Source organism: Lepisosteus oculatus, chromosome 4 (assembly GCF_040954835.1).
Source record: "Lepisosteus oculatus isolate fLepOcu1 chromosome 4, fLepOcu1.hap2, whole genome shotgun sequence".
In the NCBI taxonomy this organism is placed as follows: domain Eukaryota; kingdom Metazoa; phylum Chordata; class Actinopteri; order Semionotiformes; family Lepisosteidae; genus Lepisosteus; species Lepisosteus oculatus.
Genome location: NC_090699.1, coordinates 30,745,069 through 30,771,176, shown reverse-complemented (window position 1 = coordinate 30,771,176; position 26,108 = coordinate 30,745,069). Strand labels below are relative to the sequence as shown.

Below are 26,108 nucleotides of genomic sequence, written 5' to 3'. Positions count from 1 at the left end.
AACTGATGTGAAATTTGGTTTCCTGATTCATCTTCCTGAGAAGTCTGTTCTTATGAAATACAAGTTCAGGAATAAAAAACTATTAATTTGTTGTGACTTTGTTGTGTCACATTTTTATTGTTACTAATGTTCTTAGTGATTTTGTTTAGAATATTTTTGCCATTTAAAAGAACTACTAATTAAGTCTTAAAAATTTTGTAATATTTCATAAAGACTTCTAAACACTGAAATAACTGACATGGAGAATATTAGTGAGAGAGAGATCACTTTATTGGCCATATACAATTTTTTGCATTAGGAATTTGTCTTTTACATACCCCAGCTTGCTCTCCATGAGACACACAGGCACACAGATGGGGAGAGAGAAGCTTGGGGTCAGAGCACAGGGTCAGCCATTTATACAGCACCCCTGGAGCAGTTGAGGTTAAGGGCCTTACTCAGGGGCCCAACAGAGGAGGATTCCTCTGCCAGCCGTGGGATTCGAACAAGCAACCTTCCAGCAAAAGGCACAGATCCTTAGCCACAGTGCCACTGCTCATTATACCCATGGTTGACTTATGTTTTACTTACTTAATGAGTTTTAATTTGTTTCGCTACACGCTTCCTAACAACTTTTCAGGAAGCTCCTTGAAAACTGTATTAATGTTAATTCAAATCTTTCTAAATTATTAATTATATTCGTATTCAATTACAGTGGATATATAAAAATTCTACACACCTCTATTGAAATTGCAGGTTTTTGTGATGTAAAGCCAGAAATCAAGATGAACCATGTCAGATATTTTTCCATCTTTAATGTGACATTGCAACCAACAAAATTCAAGAGAAAAACAAAAGATAATTATTAGGAAAAATAATTTAAATTAAAAAATCTACAACACCCTGGTTGCATAAGTGTGCACACCATTTTATAATGGGGGCTGTAGCTGTGTTCATAGTTAACTAATCACATTCAAAATCATGTCTAAAGTTAAGTAGCATACACCTGCCATCAATGAAAGTGATTCTGATTAACCCCCAATAAAAATCGTCTGTTCCTGTAGGATTTCCTTGAAACGTTGTGGTTGCATCCTACTGGGATAGCCATGGTCCACAAGAGGCTGACAAGACATCTATAGGATCTTATTGTTGAAAGGTACCCATCAGGAGAGGGGTATCAAAGAATATCAAAGGGATTGGATGTACCACGATGCACTGTGAAGACTATCATCAATAAGTGGAGAAAATGTGGCACCACAGGGACATTACCAAGAGTCACCCTCCGAAGTTGATAACGGGACAAGGAGAAAACTTATCAGGGAGGCTACCAAGAGGCCTACAGCAACATTAAAGGAGCTTTAGGAATTTTTGGCAGGTACTGGTTACTCCTTGCATGTGACAACAATCTCCCGTATTCTGCACGTCTGGGCTATGGGGTAGGGTGGCAAGACGGAAGCCAATTCTCACAAAAAAGAACATCCAAGCCTGTCTAAATTTGGCGGGGGGGGTGGAGGGGGAATGTCTTATGGTTGTTACACTGGGCCCGACGAGGTGTTGAAATGGGCTTGGCGAAAATTACTCAATGAGTCAGGATATGCGGCAAACGAGAGAATTTAATCAATGATGACAGCGCTTGATGAAATCAAACAGGTCTGAGCCAGCGGAGACAAGAGCTGTGCAGGTGGAGCAGGGACTGAGGACTGAGGGAAAACAAGGAGGGGGTAAAAGGCAATAATGACTGAGGACCGGGGACTGGGAAACATGGGGAGAATTCCTGAGAACCTGAAAACAAGCAAACAAGCCAGGATTAGAGACTCAATGTCAACTATTCCTTAGGGCTTAAATACTGCGCGAGGTTCCTTTATTGGCCTGATAGGTGCGGCCTGATCTCGTTGAGGATGGCCCAGATGAGTCCACAACATGTGTGGAATGCGGATTTGTAATTGGAGGATCTAACGCGTCGGTGCTGGAGCTCGTCGGGGTGTAACAATGGTCTGATAAGACAAAGGTTGAACTTTTGGGCTATAATTCTAAAAGATATGTTTGACGCAATGACAACACAGCTCATCATCCAAAGACCACCATGCCTACTGTGAAGCATGGTGGGGGGCTGCTTCTCTTCAGCTGGGACAGGGGCTTTAGTCAAGATGGATGATATTTGGAGCTAGTCATTATCCCAAGATATTTGAGGCACAAAACCTGCTGGCCTCTGTCAGAAAGATGAAGAGGAATTTAACCTTCCAACATAACAACCCAAGCACACATCCAAGTCAACCAAGGGATGGCTTCAGAAAAGGAAGATCAAAGTCTTGGAATGGCCCAGGCCTCAATCCCATAGAAAACCTGTGGAATAACCTAAAGAGAGCTGTGCACACGAGATCCCCTGGCAATTGAAAGGAGTTTGAACTCTTTTGAGTGGGATAAAATTGCAAAGTTGATGGAGACTTATTCACAAAGACTTACTGCTATAATAAATGCAAAAGGATCTTCCACAAAGTATTAGTTGGGGGGGTGCACACTTATACAACCAGCGTGTTGTAGGTTTTTTTAGCATTTCAATTATTTTTCTTTAATTATCTATTGGTTTTTCTCTTTAATTTTGTTAGTTGGAAGGTCACAAATTTTCTGACATGATTTATCTTGATTTCTGGCTTAACATCACAAAAACCTGCAATTTCAATAAGGGTGTTTAGACTCTTTATAGCCAATGTATATTACAACACTGATATAGTTATGCCTTTCTTGGAAATTACAAATCTAAATAGAGACAGATAAAGGGTTACACCCAAAGAAAAGACAGCTATGTCATTACACAAGCTAAATACAAAATAGTGTCTCAGTCACTTGGTGAGCTGCTCCATTCCATATACTGTAATTTCCAAATGCACAGTCTTTTACAACAGCTGTCTACATAGTTTGGGAACAATTAAGAAAGATGGATAAGAAAATAATGTATGACCATAAGGAACTGAAGCTTCACTTTATTGCTACTTTTTTGCCACCAATCTCTTCCCAACCAAAAAATCTCATTGTGTTTTTGTGTGTTTTTTTTTATTTTAAAAACCTCGACCCAAACTGCAACATACCTTCACTGTCCTGGAATAACATCTTATTATCTTCTAACCCATATATGACACAATGGTACTTTTAATAGCTTCTATCTAAGCACCTGTTTTTCCCCAAAGCTGATGTGGACATGGTCAGGCAGTTTATTGATTAGTTTATTCTGACTTTTATCCAAAGCGGCTATAGAGATCTATAATGTGTTTCTTACATATAAAGTATATAATAAAACCACAATCCAGTTGGATTCAACAGTCTCCATGAAACCTACCCAGGCCGTGTGCGATTCCCCATGTTCCTCGGTCCTAAGCAGTATGCTTAACTTATGTTGGCTCATTTAAATGCGGGGAAGCCATGAAATGCCACAATACCACTCACCATTTGTTTTTACACAATGGCAAAAACAAAATGGCGTCACAGAAAAATGTCATTATAGCAGCACATCAGTAATCGAGTAGATGCATCATTTGAGATTGCATCATATGTCATTTGGATGAAAAGCCAAGGCTGGCAAAATGCGAGAAAGCATGTGAGCACTTTTGTTCACTCACTGGAAATTACAAGTTAAAGAATTGAGGAAATTAAGGTCTTAGACCTTGCCAAAAATAAATTTTACTCCACATAAAGTGGTTAAAAGAGGAAACAGAAGTTTGTACTGTGACATGAAATAAGATTAAAACCTCTAAAAATAATAATACAAGTCATTTATCTCTCTGCAGCAGACGCATAAAATGCGCGTCTTCTGGCCCGAAGCAAGAGGCAGAAGAAACCCTGCTCCTCTGTTGTTCTCATCATTTCTCGAATCATTGCCACATAACAGCTCATGAATGTCCTGTACCTAAGGGCGATTCAGGCGATAAAAGGCTCTTAGGAGCAGGACAAAGAGGAAGTGTGCCGAGGCCGTTGTCACCAGGCAGGGACGTAGCTCTGAAGAAATCCATTACTTCACAAACATGTTGTCCAAATTACTTTACTCAACTAGTGGACCGTTGAATCATGTGATGCAGACTACGAGCTCTGTATTTTGGAAAGTGCAACATTTGAAAATCTTTTCAGTATGCAGGCAGCATGGTGGCGCAGTGGTCAGCATTGTTGCAGTGCTGGGGTCCCTGGGTTCAATCCCAGACTCAAGGTGCTATCTGCACGAAGTTTGTAAGTTCTCACTGTGATCGTGTGAGTTTCTTCCCACAGCCCAAAAACCTAGTAGTAGGTTGACTTATGGCAGAACTGGCCCTGGTGTGAATGTGTGTCCTGTGATGGACTGGTGTCTTGCCCAGGGTATACCCGGCCTTACGCCTGTTGCTTGCTGGGACAGGCACTGGGTCCCCCATGAACTTATATTGGAGGAAGGGGAGAGCGGATGAATTTTCATCATAAAATTATGCTTAATAATTAACTATTCTTATTATGGTATAAGGCTTATTATGGTATACTACTGTTTGTCTTTAACACAACATCAAAATTGACAGTATTTCTCGGCACTGCTTGATAATAGCCGAGTTTCTGGTGTACAAAAGCACAGGCAGTGGGTGGTCTAGGCAGTAAAAGTGAGCGGAAGGGTCATTAACCCGATACATGAGAATAAGCTGGTAAACCTTCAAATCATCCTCAGCTAGCATCTCGTTTTGTGGAAATAAACAAGACTTTCTCATTTATCTTGCTGGTGGTAACACGTTTAGAACCGTTAAATAGCTGGGTTGGAGTGTGGGGTGTAATTCACACGTCTGCACTTACGAGACATAGCTCAATGGGGAAACTGCTGCATTAAAACAAGCAAGTAAAGGGTAGAGCCGCCATAAGGCAAATAAGATGTCTGAAAGAGGCATTCCCTGGCAAATTTCTGAAAAGCTGGGTGTTCTTTACTTCACTGCACCATATACCACCCTGACATTAAGAGACTTCCATTTAATGACTAGCTAGGCAGATCTGATGAGTCACACACCGTTTAATGAGCGCACTGTACATTTCACAAGTAATCCACTGTTTGCTCTGCAATGTCTGAATTAAAACTCATGCTAAAAGTGTTAGTCTGGTAAATAAATGTTCCAAGTAAGCACACTGGCAAAATAAGAGAAGACATGCATTTATATATTACCTGCTGCTGCTCTGCATTCCTAGCAGTGTACTTTACTGTTGCAGAGTCCTATCATTTAGGACAGGCAGAACACAAACAGCATTACGGGACGTTAGTTGCTTACCCACAATTTTCTGAAGGTATTAATAGATGTCAGTAGTTTCAAGGTGTTGTTTTCTAGTGTCTAAAGGGCTTTTTGATACCCCACTCAATTTCATATTTCAATATTAATCCATTTATGTTTAATATACTTATGCCCCTTGCAATCTGCTGTACGATCAGAACAAAATTCTTAAATCTAACATTTCATGCCATCTAGTGGACAAATGTTTATCAACAAGTGAATATTCCTTCTGGCTGGAAATTCAGGAAAAAGTTTATTCTATATAAAATTCTAATTGTATATATATATTTATAATAATAATTATTATATATATATAATATTATAATAGTAAAATCCTTACACTTACATAGCATTTTTCTCGACACTCCACTCAAAGCCCTTTACAGGTAATGGGGACTCCCCTCCACCACCACCAATGTGCAGCATCCACCTGGATGATGCGACGGCAGCCATAGTGCGCCAGAACGCTCACCACACACCAGCTATCAGTGGGGAGAAGAGCAGAGTGATGAAGCCAATTCAGAGATGGGGATTATTAGACTATGGATGGTAAAGGCCAGAGGGCAAAACTGGCCACGACACCGGAGTAACACCCCCTACTCTTTTTGAGAAATGCCCTGGGTTTTAAGGACCATGGAGAGTCAGGAGTTCGATTTTAAATCTCATCCAAAGGATGGTGCCTTTTTTTATGAATATGGTGTCCCCAACACAAAAACCCTTCAAGACTAACTATATGCACTGATAAATAATTTAGAGCTTTTTTTGGTCTACACATTGAGTTCACTTTGTACAGACACAGTAGCTGTGCATTTTTACCGGCAAAAGCAATCCTTTCCTTAAACTTTTCCAAGCTGTTCCTGGCTTGAACTCTCTCAATATCTTTAGCTGATCTATGCTTTACAGTCTAAAGAAATAAAGAGTAGTTTAAGTAAGCTGATACAGTTTTATTTGAGGTTACTTTACAGCTTTAAATGAACACGACACTGAGAAGTGCTGAACAAATAAATAATGTCAGAAAGGACCATCCCAAAGGCAGGTAGTGACTAACAACGCCATGTAGCAGCTCATGCAGAGTACATTTGTGGTAAATTGTGATTAATAGTTGTTTAATAATGCAAACAAAGCTGCAAAATATACAGAACCAGACAGAGAAGTGACCCGTTCGTGAGAAACCCTCCCCTCATGTCTTCCCCCACATCAGCTATTTTTAAACCCAATCAAGAAAGACGTCACGGCATGGACTTCCTCCTATACTCTCAGAGTATGGTAAGGGCATGGTAAGTGCTGTAGAAGAATAACACCCGTGAGAGCACATATGGTAAGTCACCAAGCCAGTGGAAGACGGAAAGGGTACTGCTGGAAGAAAAACCTAAGAGCAGTATGCTCTTAATCTGCTAAATAGAGTAAAAAAAAAAACACACCAATTCACAAATCTTTTTTCCTTAGACATTTGTGCCAATGCTGCTCAGAAACCAAATCATTCTCATTTCCATTACTGGAGACACTCAATTACACACTTCAGCATTGCACTAATAAATATGGATTTCCCATTGTGCATTAACAGATTAGCAGAATTATTGAAAGAACGTAAGTATTGACAAAGCGGCCGCCTTAGTTTCCTACAGGTGTAATAGATTAGGACACTGGTTGCCGTTTTTGGGCACGTAAGAAAAACCCAATCCAAGGCTCTCCGTCGTGCTCTGACAGGCGCCGGTCGGCGAGTCAGTTTAAGGCAGCCTGCTTCGCTCTCAGCCGCTCAATCTTTATAGGGAGGAGGCCGGCCATCTCCTCGCTCAGCTCCAGCTCGGTCTCCACTGCCTTCTTGGCCTCGGTGTCCTGCTCGCAGTAGTCCACCACGAAGCGGTAACACTCCAAGGATTTGTCGAGGTTCTCCAGCTGGGTGGCGCCATCGGGGCAGATGATTCTCCCGTACAGCCGGGCGACGCGGAACTTGGCCACAAGCGCGGGGCGGAGCACGTCGTCCTCCAGCTTCTCGGGGAACTTGCCGTCGGGCGTCCTGATGGAGTCCAGAAACATCTTGTAGTACTTGATGGAGGCCGCGCAGAGGTGGTTGAACTTCTTGACGGTGTGCGCGTCCAGCTCGTCCTGCTTGTCGGCCAGGGCCAGCTTGAGGTCCATCATCTCGTAGTAGGTCTCAGCCAGCTCGAACTGCAGCTGCCGGCAGATGAGGAGATAGTACTGGGCGTTCAGGTCCTTGCAGATGGGCTCCAGCATGTCGATGCGCCGTTTGTGCATCTTGCAGCGCCTCTCGTAGTCCTCCTCGAAGAAGGACAGGGCCTTGAAGAGAGCGCTGTGGTCTTGCACCACCTCGATGTGGTCCGTGACGTGGCCATCCATCTGGAAGTATTCTTTGGCCTCGGTCACGTAGTTCTGCCCCACCAGGAAGATGGCCCGGGCTTCCTCGAAATCCAGAGGGTAGGCGCAACTCACCTTCTCCTCCAGGGCCAAAATGGAATCGAAGATGTCCCTGGAGCCAAACAAGATGGCGCTCTTCAGGCCTTTCTCCTCCTCCTCGTCCTCCTGCCGGCGGCGCGCTTTCAGTTCCGCCTGACGCTCCACATCCAGCTCGCCAATATTATCCTGCAGTAAACCCACCAGAAGAGGGAAGTTCATTTAAAAAAACTTCTCCTATAAGTGACGGGAAAGCACTGCAAACTCATCTTTTGTTACAGTTCCGATTTTGTTCCCTATTGCTTCTAAAATAAGTGGATCCTTCTTTCTACACCAAGGTCAGACAAACAATTGAGACCACAGGATTTGCAGGCAGTATATTCACTGCCAGGGAAAGAAAGTAAGTTTCACATGTGCCTGCCATCTGAAGGTACCCATACAGAATCTCTTGCAGAAGGAAACTAAAGGAACAGGCACACAGCTTGCGAGTGCAATAATACAAAGTAATGGAAAACCACAGATGGTGTTTAACAAAAAGGCAACCAAAAGTGGACAGAAATGTACACTCAACAATTAAAAAAAATAAAGCTCTACCTCTAGGAGTTTTTTGGCATCCTGCAGAAGATTCAAGCAGTATTTTATCCAGCACCGGGCTATTTCAGCTCTCTTCTGACGAAGCTGCTCCCTCTTTTCACCCTCTGCCTCGTCTAGACCAAGAAAGACATGGTACACCTTGGTAAATGTACTATTTGGTAAATGTACTACTAACTCCAACGTCTTAGATTTCAATCAACAGAATGTGAAAACTTGCTCTGTCTCCAACACAAAGCAAAGGTTCATTTATGCCTCCCCATCTTTCCCCGTTTCTCATTTTTACTTTGAAACAATTCCGCAGATGTCTGGCTCATGAATACAATCCCATTCACTTTCACAACTTCAGTTCCTCCCTACCGGCCATGAGGACAAACCCCCAGTGCCCCGGGGTGACACTTACTCTCCTGCGCTGCTGCTTCTGACGGCACCTCGCCTGCCAGGCCTGCAACCACAACAGCCGCAGCTAAGCAGTGCCTTCCCTCCATATAACGAGACTAACGGAGAGAAAGAAGAAAGAAAATTAGTTCTTTCAGTTGGGGTTAAGGGCCTTGCTCAGGGGCCCAACGGAGTAGGATTCCTCTGCCGGCCGCAGGATTTGAACTGGCAACCTTCCAGCCACAGGCCCAGATCCTTAGCCACAGTGCCACCTCACCGCCTGTTCACATTGTTCCGCTGAAGTCTACTATGTGACTTTGAAACAGCCACAGTGATGCTGCAAGAGAAGTAGGTCTTATGTTGATGATATCAGACCACTGCCTGCAGAGCCCACTGGGATTAACTTCATAAACCGTAGGAGTGTGTGCAACACCCCAGTCATGTTTAGAGGGGGTCTATTAAGGACAATAATAGAAATTAATGGAAACCAGCCAGTTCTCAGAAATTTAAGATTTAAGGCAATCTACTTTATTATACTTTAAATTTTGAAAAAAAAAAGACAGTATAAGAAGGAGAATTGTATTTGCTGATGGGTAGAAAAGTAAGTCAAGAAATACTCCAACTTTTCTGACCAGAGAACACTGATCTAAAAAAAAAAGACCACACTGAGTTTAAAACAAAACTGGCAAAGTTACTGTATAATTCTAACCAAAGTTACAGAGCAACCGTGAACCTCAGGGACAAAGCTGGAGTAAGGCTGAGCATCACATCTGCAATAAACAACACTTTCTGCAACACTCTGGACTAGCACGTACGAGTCAAAGCTTCAGTCCCACTGCATTGCGTGTCTTGGGCAGAAAGCACCAGCCTGCCCTGAGCTGACTCTTACCTTAGTAATGTAATACTGGGACAATGTTGCAGCATTGATGGCCCATTCTAGAGGAACAAAGTGGTTAAACTCCAGCTGCCTCTGAAGAGTGGTGTGGCAGTACCGGCCAGCTTTTTCGTACTGTTCCAGGTTCTTGTAGACTTGAGCCAAGTAATACAATGTGTAAGTGTGAGCCATTTCAAATCTGTCCAGCATAACAAAAGAGATGCATGTTTTAGTTTTATTTCCTTTGCATTTTGCGGACAAAGAAAAGGCTTTAGCAGTTGTCCCTAACATGTCCAAACACCACTACCAGTGGCAAAGCTTCTAGATTTACCTTGGGCACATGTTTACAGAAAGATAATGCTGTGACAAGATTAACTGCACAACAAGGCCAATATTATATAACGAGACTGACACAATCATGTCTGTCACATGATTTATAACTTACATTAAGAAACTACTTACCTTTCTAGTAAAATGTCAGTAATATAAGAAAACTCAGTTTAATGCTTACTTTTAATCCGAGTAACTACCTTTTTGTTCTTTCTTGGTCCAATACACTTTCCCCTTCTGTCACAAAGAAGTCACTGAGATCCATTGGGGGCTGTCCATCCTGTTTGGAAAAAACAGGTCTTTCTAGCTTAAATCAGTTTAAAAGCAAGCATTCTGGCAGGGCCGCTGCTTTGAATTTGGAGAAGAAGGGGACTGCATGTTCACAAACAAAACCACTATTACTTGGAAGAGTTTCCTTATGACCATTTGATCCAAGGGATTTGTTCCTCTCATTTACAGTAAATCAGAGATTGTGCAACACGAACCTATTAACATTCTGTAGCTCTAAGGATCACTCTTGACCATTCTGGACTTAAACTGCGCATTGTACAGAATTAATTAAAGCTCACAAACTGATGATTTTGGCTGGCCTGTAATACACACTAGACTGTTTGCCCCTAGGACCAAGGTTGGCTACCCCTGAGGTGTACGACATCACCATACTGTATATTTCTAGGAAATTATTCAACAACCCTAAAAATACCTGACAGATCAATATCACAATACTTAATATCTCAGGAACGATATTTCTGCATGAATGAAAAGTCTGTAATAATATGTCAAGTATAAATGCACGCAGGCAATCGCTTCCTGTTCAGAGCAACTATACGCCTTCTAATGTAAACGAACATGTACCGGCTTGATTAAGGTAGTGTAACGTTGTCTGATTCGCAAGGCAGTAAACTGTAATCACAAACCACAGGAATACATAACTAACTTACCTGTTTCATGTACTGAATGTACAGAGACTCTGCAGTTTCCAGAAAACCCTGCGCCTTCTCAGTTTCATCTCGTCCAGCCCACAGAATACCCAACTGATTCTACAGAAAGAATGAAGACATTTTCCTCTCAGCCACCTGTCTTAAATCCACTCCTTTATTCACTTCCAAAATAAACGAAATGAAGTGTCGCATTGGACCATTCGTTTCCTCTACAAAACGTATACAGTTCCCCAAAAGATAGAAATTTAACATGAAGGATTACCTGTCAATTACCGTTAATGTTTTATTAACATTATACATTTCTCTTAGATTTGGGGACAGAAATATATGACATCAGATACTACAAAACCGGTTGCTACAGGCTAAAAGCGTTATAGTTTTGCCTTAGAATAACTGTCGGTTGTATAAAAATAAAATGTAATTAAAATAACGTGTGCATAAAAAAGGTATCGTTAACATAATGAGATATTTCAGGTGGGTAGCTGCGTCAGCATGCGTAGTCTGCAAAGGAAAAAAGTAATAGGTTTATTCCATGCTGAAAAAAAGAAGAAAAAACACAACGTTTCGGCCGTGGAGCCTTCTCACACCTGAAGAAGGCTCCACGGCCGAAACGTTGTTTTCTTTCTTCTTTTTCTCAGCATGGAATAAACCTATTACTTTTTCTAATGTGATATGGTGTGCAGTTTTTTCACAATGGAACGTGGCAACAATACAATACCCTGGTCTGTATGTTTATAGAGATGTTTTCCCGTGACATGCTGTATTTATCCAGCAGTTTGAGGCAGTTCATCAGATGTTCCTCTCCAGCGGAAAGTTCTTCAGTCTCCACATGGTTTACCCCTAGAAGGTGCTCGATCACTCCGAGTTTTGCTGCCCTGAGGGCGGCTGGCGAGCCCCCGACACAACCGCTCCCACATCCCTCTGAGTCTGAACCCTCAAGAATCTGATCCTTCTGGGGCTGGTCGCTTTCCCCGTCATCCTCCCCGATATACTGGTTCCTCAGGGTACAGATGATCTCCTTCAGAAGCTCCCTGGCTTTGTACTTGGAGCGAAAAGGGTCAGTCTCCGGGTCCTTCCTGGATTCTACCTCAGAAAGAGTAACGACGCGGCTGTATTTTTCACATAGGGAGCTCAACTCTGATGTTGCAGAAGCAGCCATCTTACCAGAGCAAGCGCACTTTGAAAAGCTCTCAACTCTCTACACTCCCCTTTCCCCTGCGGCGCAAACAAGTGACATCATTAAACGGCGCCGATGAAATCCTTACACATTCTGCCCAGCCCAGAGCCCAGAGTTATACGGGGGCGGGGTGGTGTGGAGCTGTTGAACATCATGAGCTGGCATCGAGTTTGTTAAAATATATAATATTTCTATTACTTTTTATCAATATTTCGCTGTAATTACCGCGATTCCTAGGAAAATATTGACTTTTTAAAGGAGTTGCAATAGTAGTCCAAAATTCAGCAGCCAGAATCCTGACCAGGTCTAGTGCAAGTGTTCACATTACTCCTATCCTGGAGTTCTTGCACTGGCTTCCGGTCAAATTCCGCGTAGACTTTAAAATCCTCATGCTCACCTATAAGGCTTTACATGGCTTGGCACCTCAATACTTGTCTGAACTATTATCGCCCTACTCCCCACCTCGCAACCTCCGCTCTTCAAATTCTGCCCTCCTTACTGTCCCCCAAGCCCGTCTACATTGTATGGGCGACAGGGCCTTCTCCTGCTATGCCCCCAAGCTCTGGAACTCTTTGTCAAAGGATATTAGAGAGTCACCTTTTCTAAACTCCTTCAAATCCAGACTCAAAACCTTCTTCTTCAGAAAAGCCTTAACTTAACTGGTTCCATTCTTCACCCCTCTGCTCTTCTTAGTACCACCTTCCACAGTCTCCTCTATTTTTATTGTTGTATTGTTGTAATTGTAATTGTGTCTTATCTTGTGAAATCTTATTTATTGTTGCATTCTTCTTATTTATTGTTATTGTCATCCTGTAAAGCGCTTTGAGAAGCCACTTTTAAAGGCGCTATATAAAATCAAGTTTATTATTATATTATTAGAGACGCTGGAAGAATTTACAGGTCGCATCAGACTACAAAAGGAAAAGACATTTTGAGTTGTGGATGTAATAACATTTTTAAGATCTCTGTTGCAAAATGATAATATCCTCGCTGTTACATTATATTGGAATTCCTCATTTTGAAAATGGGTTGATTGGAAAAAAATGTGGATGATGCCCAATAAATCTTAAATAACTAATAAGGTTAAGGAGGTTTCATACAAAATAATTAATTGAATTTACCCAGCTAAGACCCTTGTTGTCCAGAGATTTAAAATTAATACAGACGATAAATTTGTTTTTTTGTGACAGTAGCCCTGAAACTGTTCATCATTTATTTAAATTATGTCCCATGGTTGAGATCTGACTCATACAGTATATTACCTCTTTCAGTTTAATACCACCCAGCTGATATTTGTATTTCACACTCGCTGTTACATATTTTGTGCGTATCCGCATTTCATGTCATGTGTCGGGCCAGTTCCGGGTTTTGCCTACATCTCCTACTGTGCTCCTACTGTTACATTATCTTCATTATTACGGCTACTGACTCTACTAGAGTCTGAATCTTTGATAGACGTTAAGAACAGCATCGCTGCTGGAAATAAACTCTATAGTACCCAGCAATGACTTCACTATAGTCTCTGCTACCCCCTCTTATCATATCCTTGATGAGTTTAGCAACTACACACCGTGTTCAATTAAACTAGGATGAAATCTTTGATTAATGCAATTTGGTGGCATTATAACCAGAACATTAGCCATTAGGCTTCATATTCCAATAAATACCACTAGGGGGAGAAGTACAAAACATTATCTTGAGAATTTACAATGTGAAGGCAGTTTTGTTACTATATTTGTTACAGTGTTACTATACATTATAAGTAATTAAGTGGAAAATTAATTTACCTTTTGCCATATTTTCCAGAAAAAAAACTTAAAAGTTATTTTCTTAGACCCTGTGTGGTCTCCATTGTTTAATACGCTATTTAAATATTATATTAAAATATGGTGTAAAATGTACACATGAAAAAATCTACTAATACTGTTCTAAATGAAACTGATATGTTAAATAAAATTCCAATTGCATTAGACGTTCTTTTGATTACCTGCATCTATACAGACATTTCTTACCAACATATCTAAAAGTGCTTTAACGTTCTTATCGGAGCATACTTCATTACTGAAGGCATCTCACAAATAGCAGCCCACTGAAGTTAAGCAGGTGTGAGCCTGGTCATTACCTGGATAGGAGACCTCCTGGGAAAAACTAAGGTTTCTGCTGGAAGAGGTGTTAGTGGACCCAGCAGGGGGCGCTCACCCTGCAATCTGTGTGGTTCCTAATGCCCCAGTATAGTGAAAAGGACGCTATAAAAGTTGCCATTTTCGGATGAGATGGAACTGAGGTCCTGACACTGTCATTAAAAATCCCAGGGTGTTTCTTGAAAAGAGAAGGGGTATAACCCCAGTGTCTTGGCCAAATTTCCCATTTGCCTCCTAATTATCCCCACCTGAATATGAACTGGCTTCATCATTCTGTTCTGATGTGTGGTGAGCGTTCTGGCACACTATGGCTGTTGTTGCATCATGCAGGTGGGGCTGCACATCAGTGGTGGTGGAGGGGAAACCCCATTACCTCTAAAGCGTTTTGAGTGGAGTGTTGCAGATCAGACAGAAATCAGATATTACCTCACCGGTTGAATTTTAGGTGGAAATTTAAGCAGGTCTGATTGTTCAAATTCAAAATGCAATTTAGCCAGGGTGTTAGGGTAAAACTAAAACTTATGGGACCTTTAATCATCTATAAGTCAGGACATTAACTTAATGGCACATCCCACAGGACAGTGCCCTGTCATTTTCCTGGAGCACTGCATTTTGGTAAATGTGGTCCAGAGGGATGGGGAGCACTGTGGCACAGAGTTAGCATTGCTACCTCACAATGCTGGGGCCCTGGGCCCAATTCTGGATGGGTGCTGAGAGCATGGAGTTTGTACTGTGTGTTTATCCCAAGTCCAAAAACATACTGATAGCTTAATTGTCATCTGGGAAAATTGGCCCTGGTGTGTCTGTGTGTGCTCTGTGATGGACTGGCATACCATTCCCACCTTGTGAAAGTTGCTTGCTGGGATAGGCTCTGGCTTTCCCATGACCCTAAATTGTATGAAGTGGTAAGAAACGGATAGATGGCCCAGAGGGGAAAGATCAACTTCCTGGTCCTCACATACAGTAGCAGCCTGGCTTTCCTTGAGGTTTCCTCCCCCAGTACTGACCAAGCCCATCCTTGTTTAGTTTGGCATTGCTGCTTGTTTTATCACGAAAAACAACAGACAATTAATTACAATACCAATTATAATGCGTCATTTTGAAAAAAATGTCAATTTTTAATTTCTGAATTCATTTATTCTTAAGAACTTGTTATAAAAATATTTACAAGTAATGAAATTAGTAGACTATAAACATCTACATATATATGTCCATGAGATCATGAAAATACTGTTTATTTATAATTCTCTAATTGATCAACATGGTGATTGAAGAAAATTGCAATTTTCTTAATGTCGTTCATACCGTATATTGACTGGCCTTACAACAGTTACACTGGATATGGATGGGAACTTTGAACCAAAAAATATCATTTTATGTCTTTTACTTGAATGACAACATTGTTCCTTAAAGTTGTTACACAACATAATCCATAAGGTCTATTATTGTTATCTGGATATACCATATTGCATATACTGTACTGTATTGACAAATGTTACCAACAGGTCCTGAGCCATAACAACTGCTGGAAGAAGTGGACCTACTCACTACTGCACAGTTAATCCACAGATGAAGCATGAACACATGAACTCCTGTTCTTACTTCTTACCTTATCTTCTGGTCCCATTATTAAGCACATAGAAAGTGACACATTTTATATTTTGGTAAAAGTAAAATCTTGCATTTCTTTTCCTTTCTTCCAAACCATGGAAATAAGTGCCAAACAGACTACAAAAAGCGCAAAATGTCAGTGCAGCAGCAGAAAGGCTTTTAAATAATCAGGAGGTCTATGATAAATCTTACATAAACACATACCTATTAAGTTACTTTATGCATCAAACTTAAAAATATTTTCAAAAATGTGAAAAGCATGCATGCTTCACTTTATAGTAAAGTTTTATGACTGTACTACGTGAATTATTCATTAGCTGGGTTTATTGAGTATAGTCATTTTAAACCATGTAAAGAAGTTTAAGAGATCTGTATGGAAGCTTCCTAAAAAAGAAAACTATTTCTTATATTTTTAAGCTTTTTTTCTCTAAACAGCTAGCTGAAATATCCTAAAGCAATGCTTTTATAAATTACAGCTAAGGGTGATAAACTGGATTAGGCTGTCCTTCCCACATCTAGCCAAACATCCTTCCAATAAATACCTTTTCATTGAAAAAACAACAAAGATGTGACTTTTCAAAACTGGGAAATAACAGTGGAGGGGCTGGAGGTTCTAGTGTATTAAAGCCTGGCTCAAAAACTCATAAGTTACGGTCCCTAAAATACAGAGAAGGATTTTCTCCAACACAAGAAACAAGGTAACATGATGACTAACATATATGTGGAGTAAACTGCTACTCCATTAGTTCAATCACATTGTTTCCTCTCTGCGTGCAGTGTTCTCCTGCTCCACAATGGAGGAAGTGGGCACAGGGGCCTTCACAGCACTGGGCACCACGAAGACGGAGCGCTCCTGCTGGGATGCCAGCAGGTCGATCACCCTGTCCTGGAGACAGTTGGTGGCGTCGATGCTCTCCGTGATCTTGTGATGGATGCCCACGAGCTCCTCGGCCAGGTCCGACACGCTCTCGTTCTTTTCCGCGAGGCAGGAGGCAATGCGGGCGATGTTCTTGTTGGTTTCGCACATCTCCCTGTAGATCAGTCTGTTCTGCCTGGTGAGGGTGCGGAAGCCGTCCTTGAGAGCGGCGGTGTGCTCCCGGTGAGCCCTCAGGAGCTGCTGCTCGAAGGACCCCAGTGGCACAGTCTTGTTACAGCTCATCCCACTCCAGGCTTTCAAATGCCCCCTCAGTGCAGGATAGGAGCCCTGCGCTGTCCCTCTGGCAGGAGAGCCCTCGCTTGCTGCAGGTTCTACTTTGTTCCGACGTGAAAAAGTGCTGCTTCCTTCTGGTGAAATTTCTTGGTTTCCAAATGGGCTGGAGCTGGACTGCTCTGCGTAGGTGTGTGGGGGCGTCTGAAGGGCACCTGAAGGGTCTTGACAGGTATGAGTCTGTAAGCCCGAAGCCTTCTGTTCTGAAGATTCTTCTTCATAGTATTCTGAGGAGCCAGTGTCTCTAGCATGACAAGTCTCTAAAAATACAGAATGCAATAAACAAGTTACAAAAGCCTTGTAAAATATAAAATGATGATTTATTGTTATCACATAGTTTGGGAAGTAACAGCAGTTATCCTTGTACAACAACATGATGCACAGCGTTACTGCAAGTAAAAAAACTACACATCCTAAACTGATGTAATAAAAAAATCTGTAGACCAATAAACCCTTATGCGAGCGGCACAGTGTTAGCATTGCTGCCCCACAGTTCATGGGCCCTGGGACCAATTGCTGGGGTGCTATCTGGGCGGAGTTTAAATATTCTCCCCATGTTCTTATGGGTTTCCTCCCACAGTTCAAAGATATGCTGGCAGGTTAACAGGCTTCTGGGAAATTGGGCACCGGTATGAGTGTGTGTGTGTCTGTGCGTGCCCTGTGATGAACTGCCGTCCTGTCCAGGGTGTATCCTGTCTTGCGCCCGTTTCTTGCCAGATTAGGCTCTGGCTCCCCTCACGACTCCTTACTGGATAAAGCAGTGTAGAAAATGGATGTATAAATAAACCATTATGCACTGAGGGAAAAAAAAAAACTTTAGCACCACAACACAGACAGGCACACAGAGAGAAAGGAATCAGTTTTATAAGGCAGCAGTTTTAACGGGCAATCGGTTTTAACTATAAGCAGTTATAGTTAGGAAAACTAACTACAGTTAAACCTCCTCCAGCTAAAAACTGGCTCTCTCTCTCAAATATCGAGCAAGGAAATTTGTATTTAGAGGTGCTGATATTTTTTTTTGGTAATTCAAGTTAGTAGGGTTTTTTTTACACTCGGTGACTATAGTTTAAGGTTACCTTCCTGAAGAGGTGGCTGTGCGATATCTTCTTGTTTCACAATGGTGTGGATATTGAGAGAGCCGTACACTTTCTGTTCCATGGCTGTGAGGTACAAAGATGAGGTGGGGCTGTTCCTGGCAATGTGAAGCTTTGCGTCTTCAACTTTCTGCTTGGTTCTTCGCTTCAGGTCTTGCCACCTCCTTTTTATCTCGCTAATCGTGCGCTGCATGCCAGACACCGCGTACAGCCTGTGCGCGATGTCAACCCAGAGCTTATTTTTCTCATAGGTTGTCATGCCATTACCCTGCAGGCCAAATAACATGTCTTCTTTATGTGTCACCTCTTCGATTAAGATGGCTAATTCAGCTTCTGTGAATTTATGTTTGCGCATTCTTTCTCTCGGCTGCATCTCCAGTTTTGGGTGCAACTGACCCTATTCCAAGTCTGAAATGGAGACCAAGAAATCAGTCTTTCAAGTCTGTTTACAACTGATCCACAAAACTTGGTTCTAATTCTAAATATCTGTTTAATAAGACACTGGATAACGTTTTGCAAATAACGTGAGCAATATCTCAGAACTACAAAATCAAAGTATGTACAGATTAGTGTAGGATACTAACAACAAAAACAGGATAATATAAATAAAAGTTATTTCAATAAATCTGCAATATAAATATAACTTTCAGCTGCCCGTGTGAAATAACTGATGATATTTATTGGCACTACCATCTATGAATACTAATACAAATCTGAAAGTGAAGTAACGCAAATTTCGGTCCATCTCTATTTACTTCCCTTTTTCCCCAGCGCCAAAAAAAACTACAGAACGTAAATGCAAAGTTCAGCCCTAACAAGTTACTGCCAGTATAAAACTAGTGACCCTCTTATCTATAATTGTATGCGCAAATAATCTTTTACGAAGTACGGTTATACCTGCATGCTTAAAAATGCCAACTGACGCATTTTTTTTAAATGTATAACTTTAAAAATATAACTGACATATAGCCTTTCTATAGGCCTATCACATAAAGCATGATTTCTGATGATAGTTTTTTGGGTCAAAGGAGAATAAATGCAGCCTTATATCACTCCCTATACAAATATCTATAATAATGTCTAATACAGACACAAAGTGCATAGTTTACAAATAACGCTGGTTTTTTGAATTCATAATGAAAGCTAATAGTTCAAAACATTTTCAATCTGGAATTCAACAATTAAATTATTGATTATTTTAAGGTTTTTGGGGAGGTGTGGGGGCATAGCACAAAACGATATTTCAGCTAAGAAGAATTCCCTTTCATAGCGCCTTGCACAAAACAATAAACAGCTGTCTCAACTGTAGCTACAAGGGTGGCTTTCTTAGCGGCAGCAGCAATTTAACGCAAATAGCGTACTGCGCTTGAACAGACGAAACAAACAATAAGACAAATCAGGGAGCGCCATAACTTCATACAAAGATAACCCCCGCGGATACGTGTGACGGAAGAAGTCGTTTTGAGTCATTTGTCCCCTCTTACCTCTCGAATCCACTGAATTCGCAGGCTATGTGATGGTTGCTCTGCGCAGCGCTGCGGCAATTCAGAAAGTCCCATCGCTACTTACCACACTGCAGCGCAATTTGTTCTTCCTGTGCAGGTCACCATGGTAACACTCAAAAAGTAAGAAAAAAATTCTGAAGACCAGACGGAATAAAACAACACACACATACGAACCTGCTGCAGACAGGTAAAATAAATGTTTATTGATTAAATACATTTCATGTGTATGTTTGAGGAATGAAACTTTTGCTTAATTTCCCCCCCCCTTAATTCTGCGTTTCAGGAAGCAAACAGCGCTGCGTGTCCTGTAGTCGGGAGACTGATCAGACGTGGATCCCTTTTCAGTGTGCCAGTCATGGCTGCAGCAGAAAAACAGCGCCTCTAGGTAGAAACAGCACAAAGCAGTATCCCAGATGGGTTTAAAAATAGCTTTATCTTCAAACATTTCCCTGCAGAAAGTATGTTAAGCAGCTGCAATACTGGAAAAAAAAACCAGTGAAAAGGAGTTTGTTACAGCACTTTCAAATGTGTTAGTAAACAACTCTTCAGGTAAATTTATGGGACTATGAAATTAAAGTATTCTGGAACGAAATAACAGTATGGCCTACCATACTTTGGAACACTTAAGCTACTATTTAGGGTTATTTATTTTTAGCTAGGATATTCAGATAGACAAGATAGTTAAATAGATGTGTACATTACAATCTTTCTAGTGACATTAAGTTTCTAAGTTTCCTTTGGAGCAGAACAGTACAATTATGCCAAATATGCCTCTAGAATAATTATTAAACTCTTTCTGTGTAATATACTCCGAATGTGAATTGTAATTTCCATGGAAAAGAGATCATTCATTTGTAATGCTGTAAATTTTAGATGTCTTTAGAATACGTGTAGGATTCACTATGCATACATTTTCTGAATCATGAAACTGGGTTGACTTAAACATGGTCTCTTATCAGTTAGTTTAGAAGGCTTTGATGGCCAAGAAATTCAGTTGTTTAAAAATAAGTTAAAACTAAAAAGCAAATTTAAAAAAAGAGAATCATAGAAATTCGTAATGGGTTTATACCAGTTAGAAATCTGTTTTTAAGAGCTGAAAGCACATTTACAAGCATACGCCACATAAAAAATAATCAATGAACCTGTGATTCAGAACTCAGCTGGAGCCAAAACCATAAGACAGTATTCACTGCTTCAGGACCAGAGTTGGGAATTACTGCTATAGCTCTCTATGAAATCTCTCATTTCTGGAACAGGTGCATTGGGGTACTTGCTGCCTGCTACATAATCCATAGACCTGCATTCATGTCTCAAATCTTGGAGTGCATCAGTCAGCAGAGTAGCCTTAACCAGTTATGGGAAGAGTGATCAGCTCCTGTAGCAGAATGTGCAGGATATGTTTCCGGAGTGATATACAGTACACATGTTCAGTTCTGTTTTTTACATTTAGCTTGTTTTTTTTTCATTTTGTGACAAAAATGCAGTTCATTTCCTTGATGAATGCCACAGTGATGAAAGCAAGATAAAGTATAAATCAGTATGAATTATATCTAAATATTTATGAAGAGATCTGATTGAGGAACTGTGTCTACTTGTAAGCTGTAAAGGAAAAGGGAGACAATATTTCCATGCTGAAAAACAGAAGGAAAGTGTAAGGCTCAATTGTGAAGCCTTCTTTTGGTGTTGTACTGTATGTGACCCGTGTAACCACAGAGGAGAATAAATATTTAAGCTGAGAGATGGTAATACTGATAATATACACAGTCACACTATACTTGTGAAAATGGCATCGTTGTTGAGGCGCAGTGTTAAGTTAACAAATAATCAAACACACACACATTTAAAGGTAATTCCCTCATCTTTTCTGTTACAGTCATAAAACACCATTTCTACCCATTGGTACTGACTGGCAGTGACATATTAGTGAAGTTTGTGTCATTCTAAATTAGTCTCTTTGTGGTGATGCTGGCAGGGGGGAAATGACCACAGAATAGCTTACGGTAGCTGGCGTCCGCGTGTCAGCGCATACATCTGTATTCAGTGCTGTTTCCTCCTGAAGGTGCTGTTTGCCACTGCAGCACTGCTCAGTCAACACGCTCTGTTCCCCAGGGGGAGAGGTCTGCAGAGTGCTTATGCTTAGAACGCAAAAACAAGCAAGCAGTCGAGCTACCATCCTTTATCCGGTATACTTCGGGTGCACTGGTTCTATTTTGTTTTCTTAATCCTGTTCTTTTTGCTGAGGTGGTTTCCTTTCCTTTTATTTCTGTGCTCAGCATTTTAGTGTGTTGTCATGGTTACGTCCACAGGAAGAACAGATTGCAGAATGGTAACTGCTGTTTTCTGTACTGCTTGTTAGCACTTGCTGCTGCTGCTGCAGCTGTAGGCCGAGCTACTGTAGCTGCACACCACCTGCCAGATAACTAAAAAATACAAAAAGGCATGACCGGAGTTTCACTCTTAGACTGACCGTACTACGCAAGACTAAGTATTTTTCCTGTTATAAAAGTATAAGGCAGAGCAGGTGGAAATCTGAATGATTTAATGCTAGCACGTTATCATTTCCTTAACTTCCATTATAAAATATTTTGACATGCTGGTCCTGTGGTCTTATGTCTTATTCTGTTGACAGAAAACTGGAGATACAAGTAGAAGACATGACACAGCCAAGGGAACGCATGAGGAAGCACAAATTCACAGATGCAGAGTTGGACGTCTTAATCGAAGAAGTGACCCAAAGGGAAGACGTGCTGTTCGGCTTGCAGGGAAACCGCCTGACAACGCGGGAGAAGTACAAGATCTGGTTCGACATTACAGAGAGGGTGTGCGCCACTTCGGGCATTCAGCGCTCAATAAACGAGGTCAAAAGGCGCTGGCAGGACCTGAAACGTCGAACCAAAGCCAAGGTTATAGAGGCACGACGTCACATGCCTCGAAACAGTCCTTCTTCCTCCCTTTACCTGACCTCCATGGAGCAGAGAGTGTACGACTCCTTGAATATCCACACTGTTGTCAAAGATGAGGAGCAGGACTCAACACTGAGCAGCCTTCCCGAAGGTAGCGTTATGCTTTTCACATCTAACAATTCTCTGGTAAGTTAGGGAAATGGTCAAGATTCAAATGTTTTCAATTGCTGAGCTTTGCAAGGCGTGATCTTTTTCCACATGGCCTCCAAGCTAGTGCTTGGATTAAACGTAAAAGCTGGGTTTCCATTCCCAGCTATCCGCCAGTAAAGATTAGAAACAAGATAACCAGGTTTCCAAACAGTGATATATCTGAAGAAAAGTTACATTTAAATTATTATGATATGGCACAATTGTTAGCACTTTTTTGGAACCACCAAAATGTAATTTTTCAGTAGAGCCGAGAAAAAACAAGCTTTTTTTTAAACCTGTTTTTTATAGTATTATTAATGATGTATTGCTTTAGCAATTAAACTGGTTAAACATACGTCAGCGTAACGGAGTGGTTTTGTTTCATGTGCTCTTAACTTTTCCTTACAGACTCTTTCCTTGTCACGGTCATGGATACAGCATCACGAGAAAATTGCCAACAGCCTGCTGATCTCCAACAAGTCACAACAAAGGCTCATCACCGTGAGGAATCTTCTGCCACTCCTGTAGTCCAGATACAGCACACCTACACAGAACCTACTCCCATACCCTTTTCAAACAGCGACATCAACATTGTTAACCAGGTGCGCAGCAGATATGCATTTCGCAGCAAAGTGGAGGCTATAGCAAGCGAGGGCTCTCCCACCAGGGAGACAGCGCAGGGCTCCTATCCTGCACTGAGGGGGCATTTGAAAGCCTGGAGTGGGACGAGCTGTAACAAGACTGTGCCACTGGGGTCCTTCGAGCAGCAGCTCCTGAGGGCTCACCGGGAGCACACCGCCGCTCTCAAGGACGGCTTCCGCACCCTCACCAGGCAGAACAGACTGATCTACAGGGAGATGTGCGAAACCAACAAGAACATCGCCCGCATTGCCTCCTGCCTCGCGGAAAAGAACGAGAGCGTGTCGGACCTGGCCGAGGAGCTCGTGGGCATCCATCACAAGATCACAGAGAGCATCGACGCCACCAACTGTCTCCAGGACAGGGTGATCGACCTGCTGGCATCCCAGCAGGAGCGCTCCGTCTTCGTGGTGCCCAGTGCTGTGAAGGCCCCTGTGCCCACTTCCTCCATTGTGGAGCAGGAGAACACTGCACGCAAAGCAGACAAAAAAGACTAAGAGGCACTTTTGTGAAGCAAATTACACAGATGGCGTGTTAAGTGTTGTAACTTTACATGGAAAATGAAACCGCAGAATGATTTATTTTTTTAAAGCATTGCCTGCTTCATAGTGTTTTCAGTGATGTATTTCACCACTTTAGGATGCATTTGCCATCTTAAGTGGGCTTTACAGTACCTGCACCATTAATACTGTACATACATTTCTTTCATTTGTAACTGACTTTTTAGTTTAGAAATGTGATTGCCATTTCAACTGTCAGGCACATGTTAGGTTGCTGGTGTTATTCATGCTAATGCATCATGGGTGAAAATGCAAGGTATTACTCGGCAGGAGTGTAAATACAAACCTTCATATGTAAAAGGAATCGAAGCTTAAACGGCCTGCGTGCAAAAGAAGCAGCTCCAGTAACACATAAGGATCAGTCACCGAGTTCTTAGAAAGATATTTAATTCCTTAAAATTGAAGTGAGGACTAATCATATTGATAAATCTCTTAATTTCAGTAATAAAACAGTAAGCGACTGTTGTAATGACTGCTCTACTCTTCTCCTATGCGAGAGGGTTGACAGTTGGATCAAGAACCTCCCTCCACCTTTGAGATGTGGTTTGAAATTCGCTTCGTGATGTGTGGTGTTCGAGCTGCTGCTTGCCGAGTTCTCCGATTTGGTGGGGAAACTGAGGTACAAGTAATGGTATTTGAGTTCATTAAAAATGGTAACAGTAAGACCTGTAAGGACCAACCAGTTCTCATTAAAACGTCAATACATAAGGTAACATAAGGTAACAGGAGCTTTTCATAGTAATACATTGTCTAATACAGCAGGGTCTCGACATTTGACATTCATGATAGCTTATTTGCAGTTCAGTCTGGCTGATGTGGTCTTGGATGGAAGAAGAGTAGAGCAGGATGAAACGGAGCCAAAGGTTGCCAAGCACAATTTTCTAATTAGTGGCACAACTGACTTGGATCATGAGAGCGAATTTGTATGACTGAGTGAGAGTCTCCCTGCCACCTGCCCAAATATCCACAGTACTGTAGGTACAGTACTGTATATCGTCCTCCCACATACAATATCTTCAGCACTCAGGGGCTGAGGTTGCTAGCTTGAAGCCTGGTGTTTACTTGTTTAAATGCAGCAGAGAGAGCCCTATGCAGTTTCCTAACTACTCTTCAAGTGTGTTATACATGTTACACACAAGTTCATATGTAATAACAGGAGATTTTACCTAACTTCATGCCATGTTTGTACAAGACCAGATATCCTTAAACTGGTTCTTTGGTTTCTTTGGATATCCAAAGACAGGGGGAACAATATAGACACATGATCATGCGGGCAACTGTTGAACAGTATACGTTCTTTTCAAAACCATTTACAAGTCGTTATTACACCTTACTGGAACTCCTTTTTACATTGTTTTGTTAAAGTAAATAGTAAAGTTACAGCTTCCTCTGCTCCATTATATTTGCTAACGTAAGGAGCTGTTTAAATGCAAGGTACTGTGGTTTATTCATTTTATATTTTTATTTACAGAAGTACTCTCAACATTTAATGGTTCAAGATTCATAATACTGAAGTAGAAAAACAAGATATTCCGGAAGTAGGCTTTGCAGTTTCTGTGCATATGTTTAACATGGTTTGGTATCAAACCTATAGGCGATGCCAAACTAGAAGGGTTAACAAACACTGTAGAAACCACAAACAAATTGCAGATAGCACTTAATATGAAAAAGTGAAAAGTGTTTCATACAGGTAAACCTTTCACTTGTTCACTACCTGTACCTAAAATGGGAACTCCCAAGCTTGAAGTGACATAAGGTACTGCCATTTTGTACAGATTTCACTCTTCTAGCAACTGGTGAAGCAATTATATCATTTCAATTAGGAAATTCTTCAATTTCTCACAAGACTACGGTTAAAATATTGTGGCCAGTAGTGATCACCTAACTAAAAAACATTATTACTATATATTATTACTCTGAAATTCAGAAGAGCACTTTGACAGTTGGAAGAACAAAGAAATATTGTCCAACTCAAAGGAAAGTTCTGCACATGCCAGAAAAATTGAAGCTTTTTAGTCTTGGACAGAGAAAACTAAGGGAACCTGATTCAATTATTCACCATCCTCATAGGAACAGACAAGGTCAACAAATATACAGCTTCAGAATCAAACTCAAACCAGCAGACAAGTTGAAGTTGTAAGGAAGTGCTGCAATTAAAACAGAACAGGAGTTAGTTTACAGTAAAAGCTGGAAAAGGCTACATTTTGTTTACCATGTTGTTAAAGCTAAAATCCTGGTTTCTTTCAAGAGATAATTGGAAGGGATCCTGGAGCAATTACTTTGTCAAAATCAAACAAACTAGATGAGCAAAAACGT

General features: G+C 41.3%; 3 protein-coding genes across 6 annotated transcripts; 1 reads left to right on the top strand and 2 right to left on the bottom strand.

Annotated features, from left to right (window-relative positions):
* Positions 1-252: 252 nt before the first annotated feature.
* kifbp (kinesin family binding protein) lies at positions 253-11,989 on the bottom strand. Its single transcript, XM_006630568.3, has 7 exons — positions 11,485-11,989; positions 10,767-10,865; positions 10,026-10,105; positions 9,511-9,694; positions 8,647-8,740; positions 8,247-8,359; positions 253-7,841 (listed from the first exon to the last, which is right to left on the bottom strand). Exons 1-7 carry the CDS (start codon positions 11,923-11,925, stop codon positions 6,963-6,965), a joined length of 1,890 nt encoding a protein of 629 aa, XP_006630631.2. The 5' UTR covers positions 11,926-11,989; the 3' UTR covers positions 253-6,962.
* Positions 11,990-15,231: 3,242 nt separating this feature from the next.
* On the bottom strand, positions 15,232-19,604 carry LOC107077316 (myb-related transcription factor, partner of profilin-like). The gene is made up of 3 exons (XM_015346520.2): positions 19,481-19,604; positions 17,979-18,404; positions 15,232-17,162 (listed from the first exon to the last, which is right to left on the bottom strand). Exons 2-3 carry the CDS (start codon positions 18,367-18,369, stop codon positions 16,447-16,449), a joined length of 1,107 nt encoding a protein of 368 aa, XP_015202006.2. The 5' UTR covers positions 18,370-18,404; positions 19,481-19,604; the 3' UTR covers positions 15,232-16,446.
* LOC107077315 (myb-related transcription factor, partner of profilin-like) lies at positions 19,601-24,108 on the top strand. 4 transcript variants are annotated; one of them, XM_015346519.2, is made up of 3 exons: positions 19,601-19,688; positions 22,131-22,555; positions 23,002-24,108. In XM_015346519.2, the coding sequence occupies exons 2-3, from the start codon at positions 22,156-22,158 to the stop codon at positions 23,727-23,729; spliced, it is 1,128 nt and encodes a 375-aa protein (XP_015202005.2). In that variant the 5' UTR covers positions 19,601-19,688; positions 22,131-22,155; the 3' UTR covers positions 23,730-24,108. The 4 variants fall into 4 exon arrangements, with proteins under 4 accessions (XP_015202005.2, XP_069045160.1, XP_069045162.1 ...); XM_069189059.1 differs by lacking the exon at positions 19,601-19,688 and adding an exon at positions 19,797-19,886; XM_069189061.1 differs by lacking the exon at positions 19,601-19,688 and adding an exon at positions 21,616-21,684.
* Positions 24,109-26,108: the final 2,000 nt, after the last annotated feature.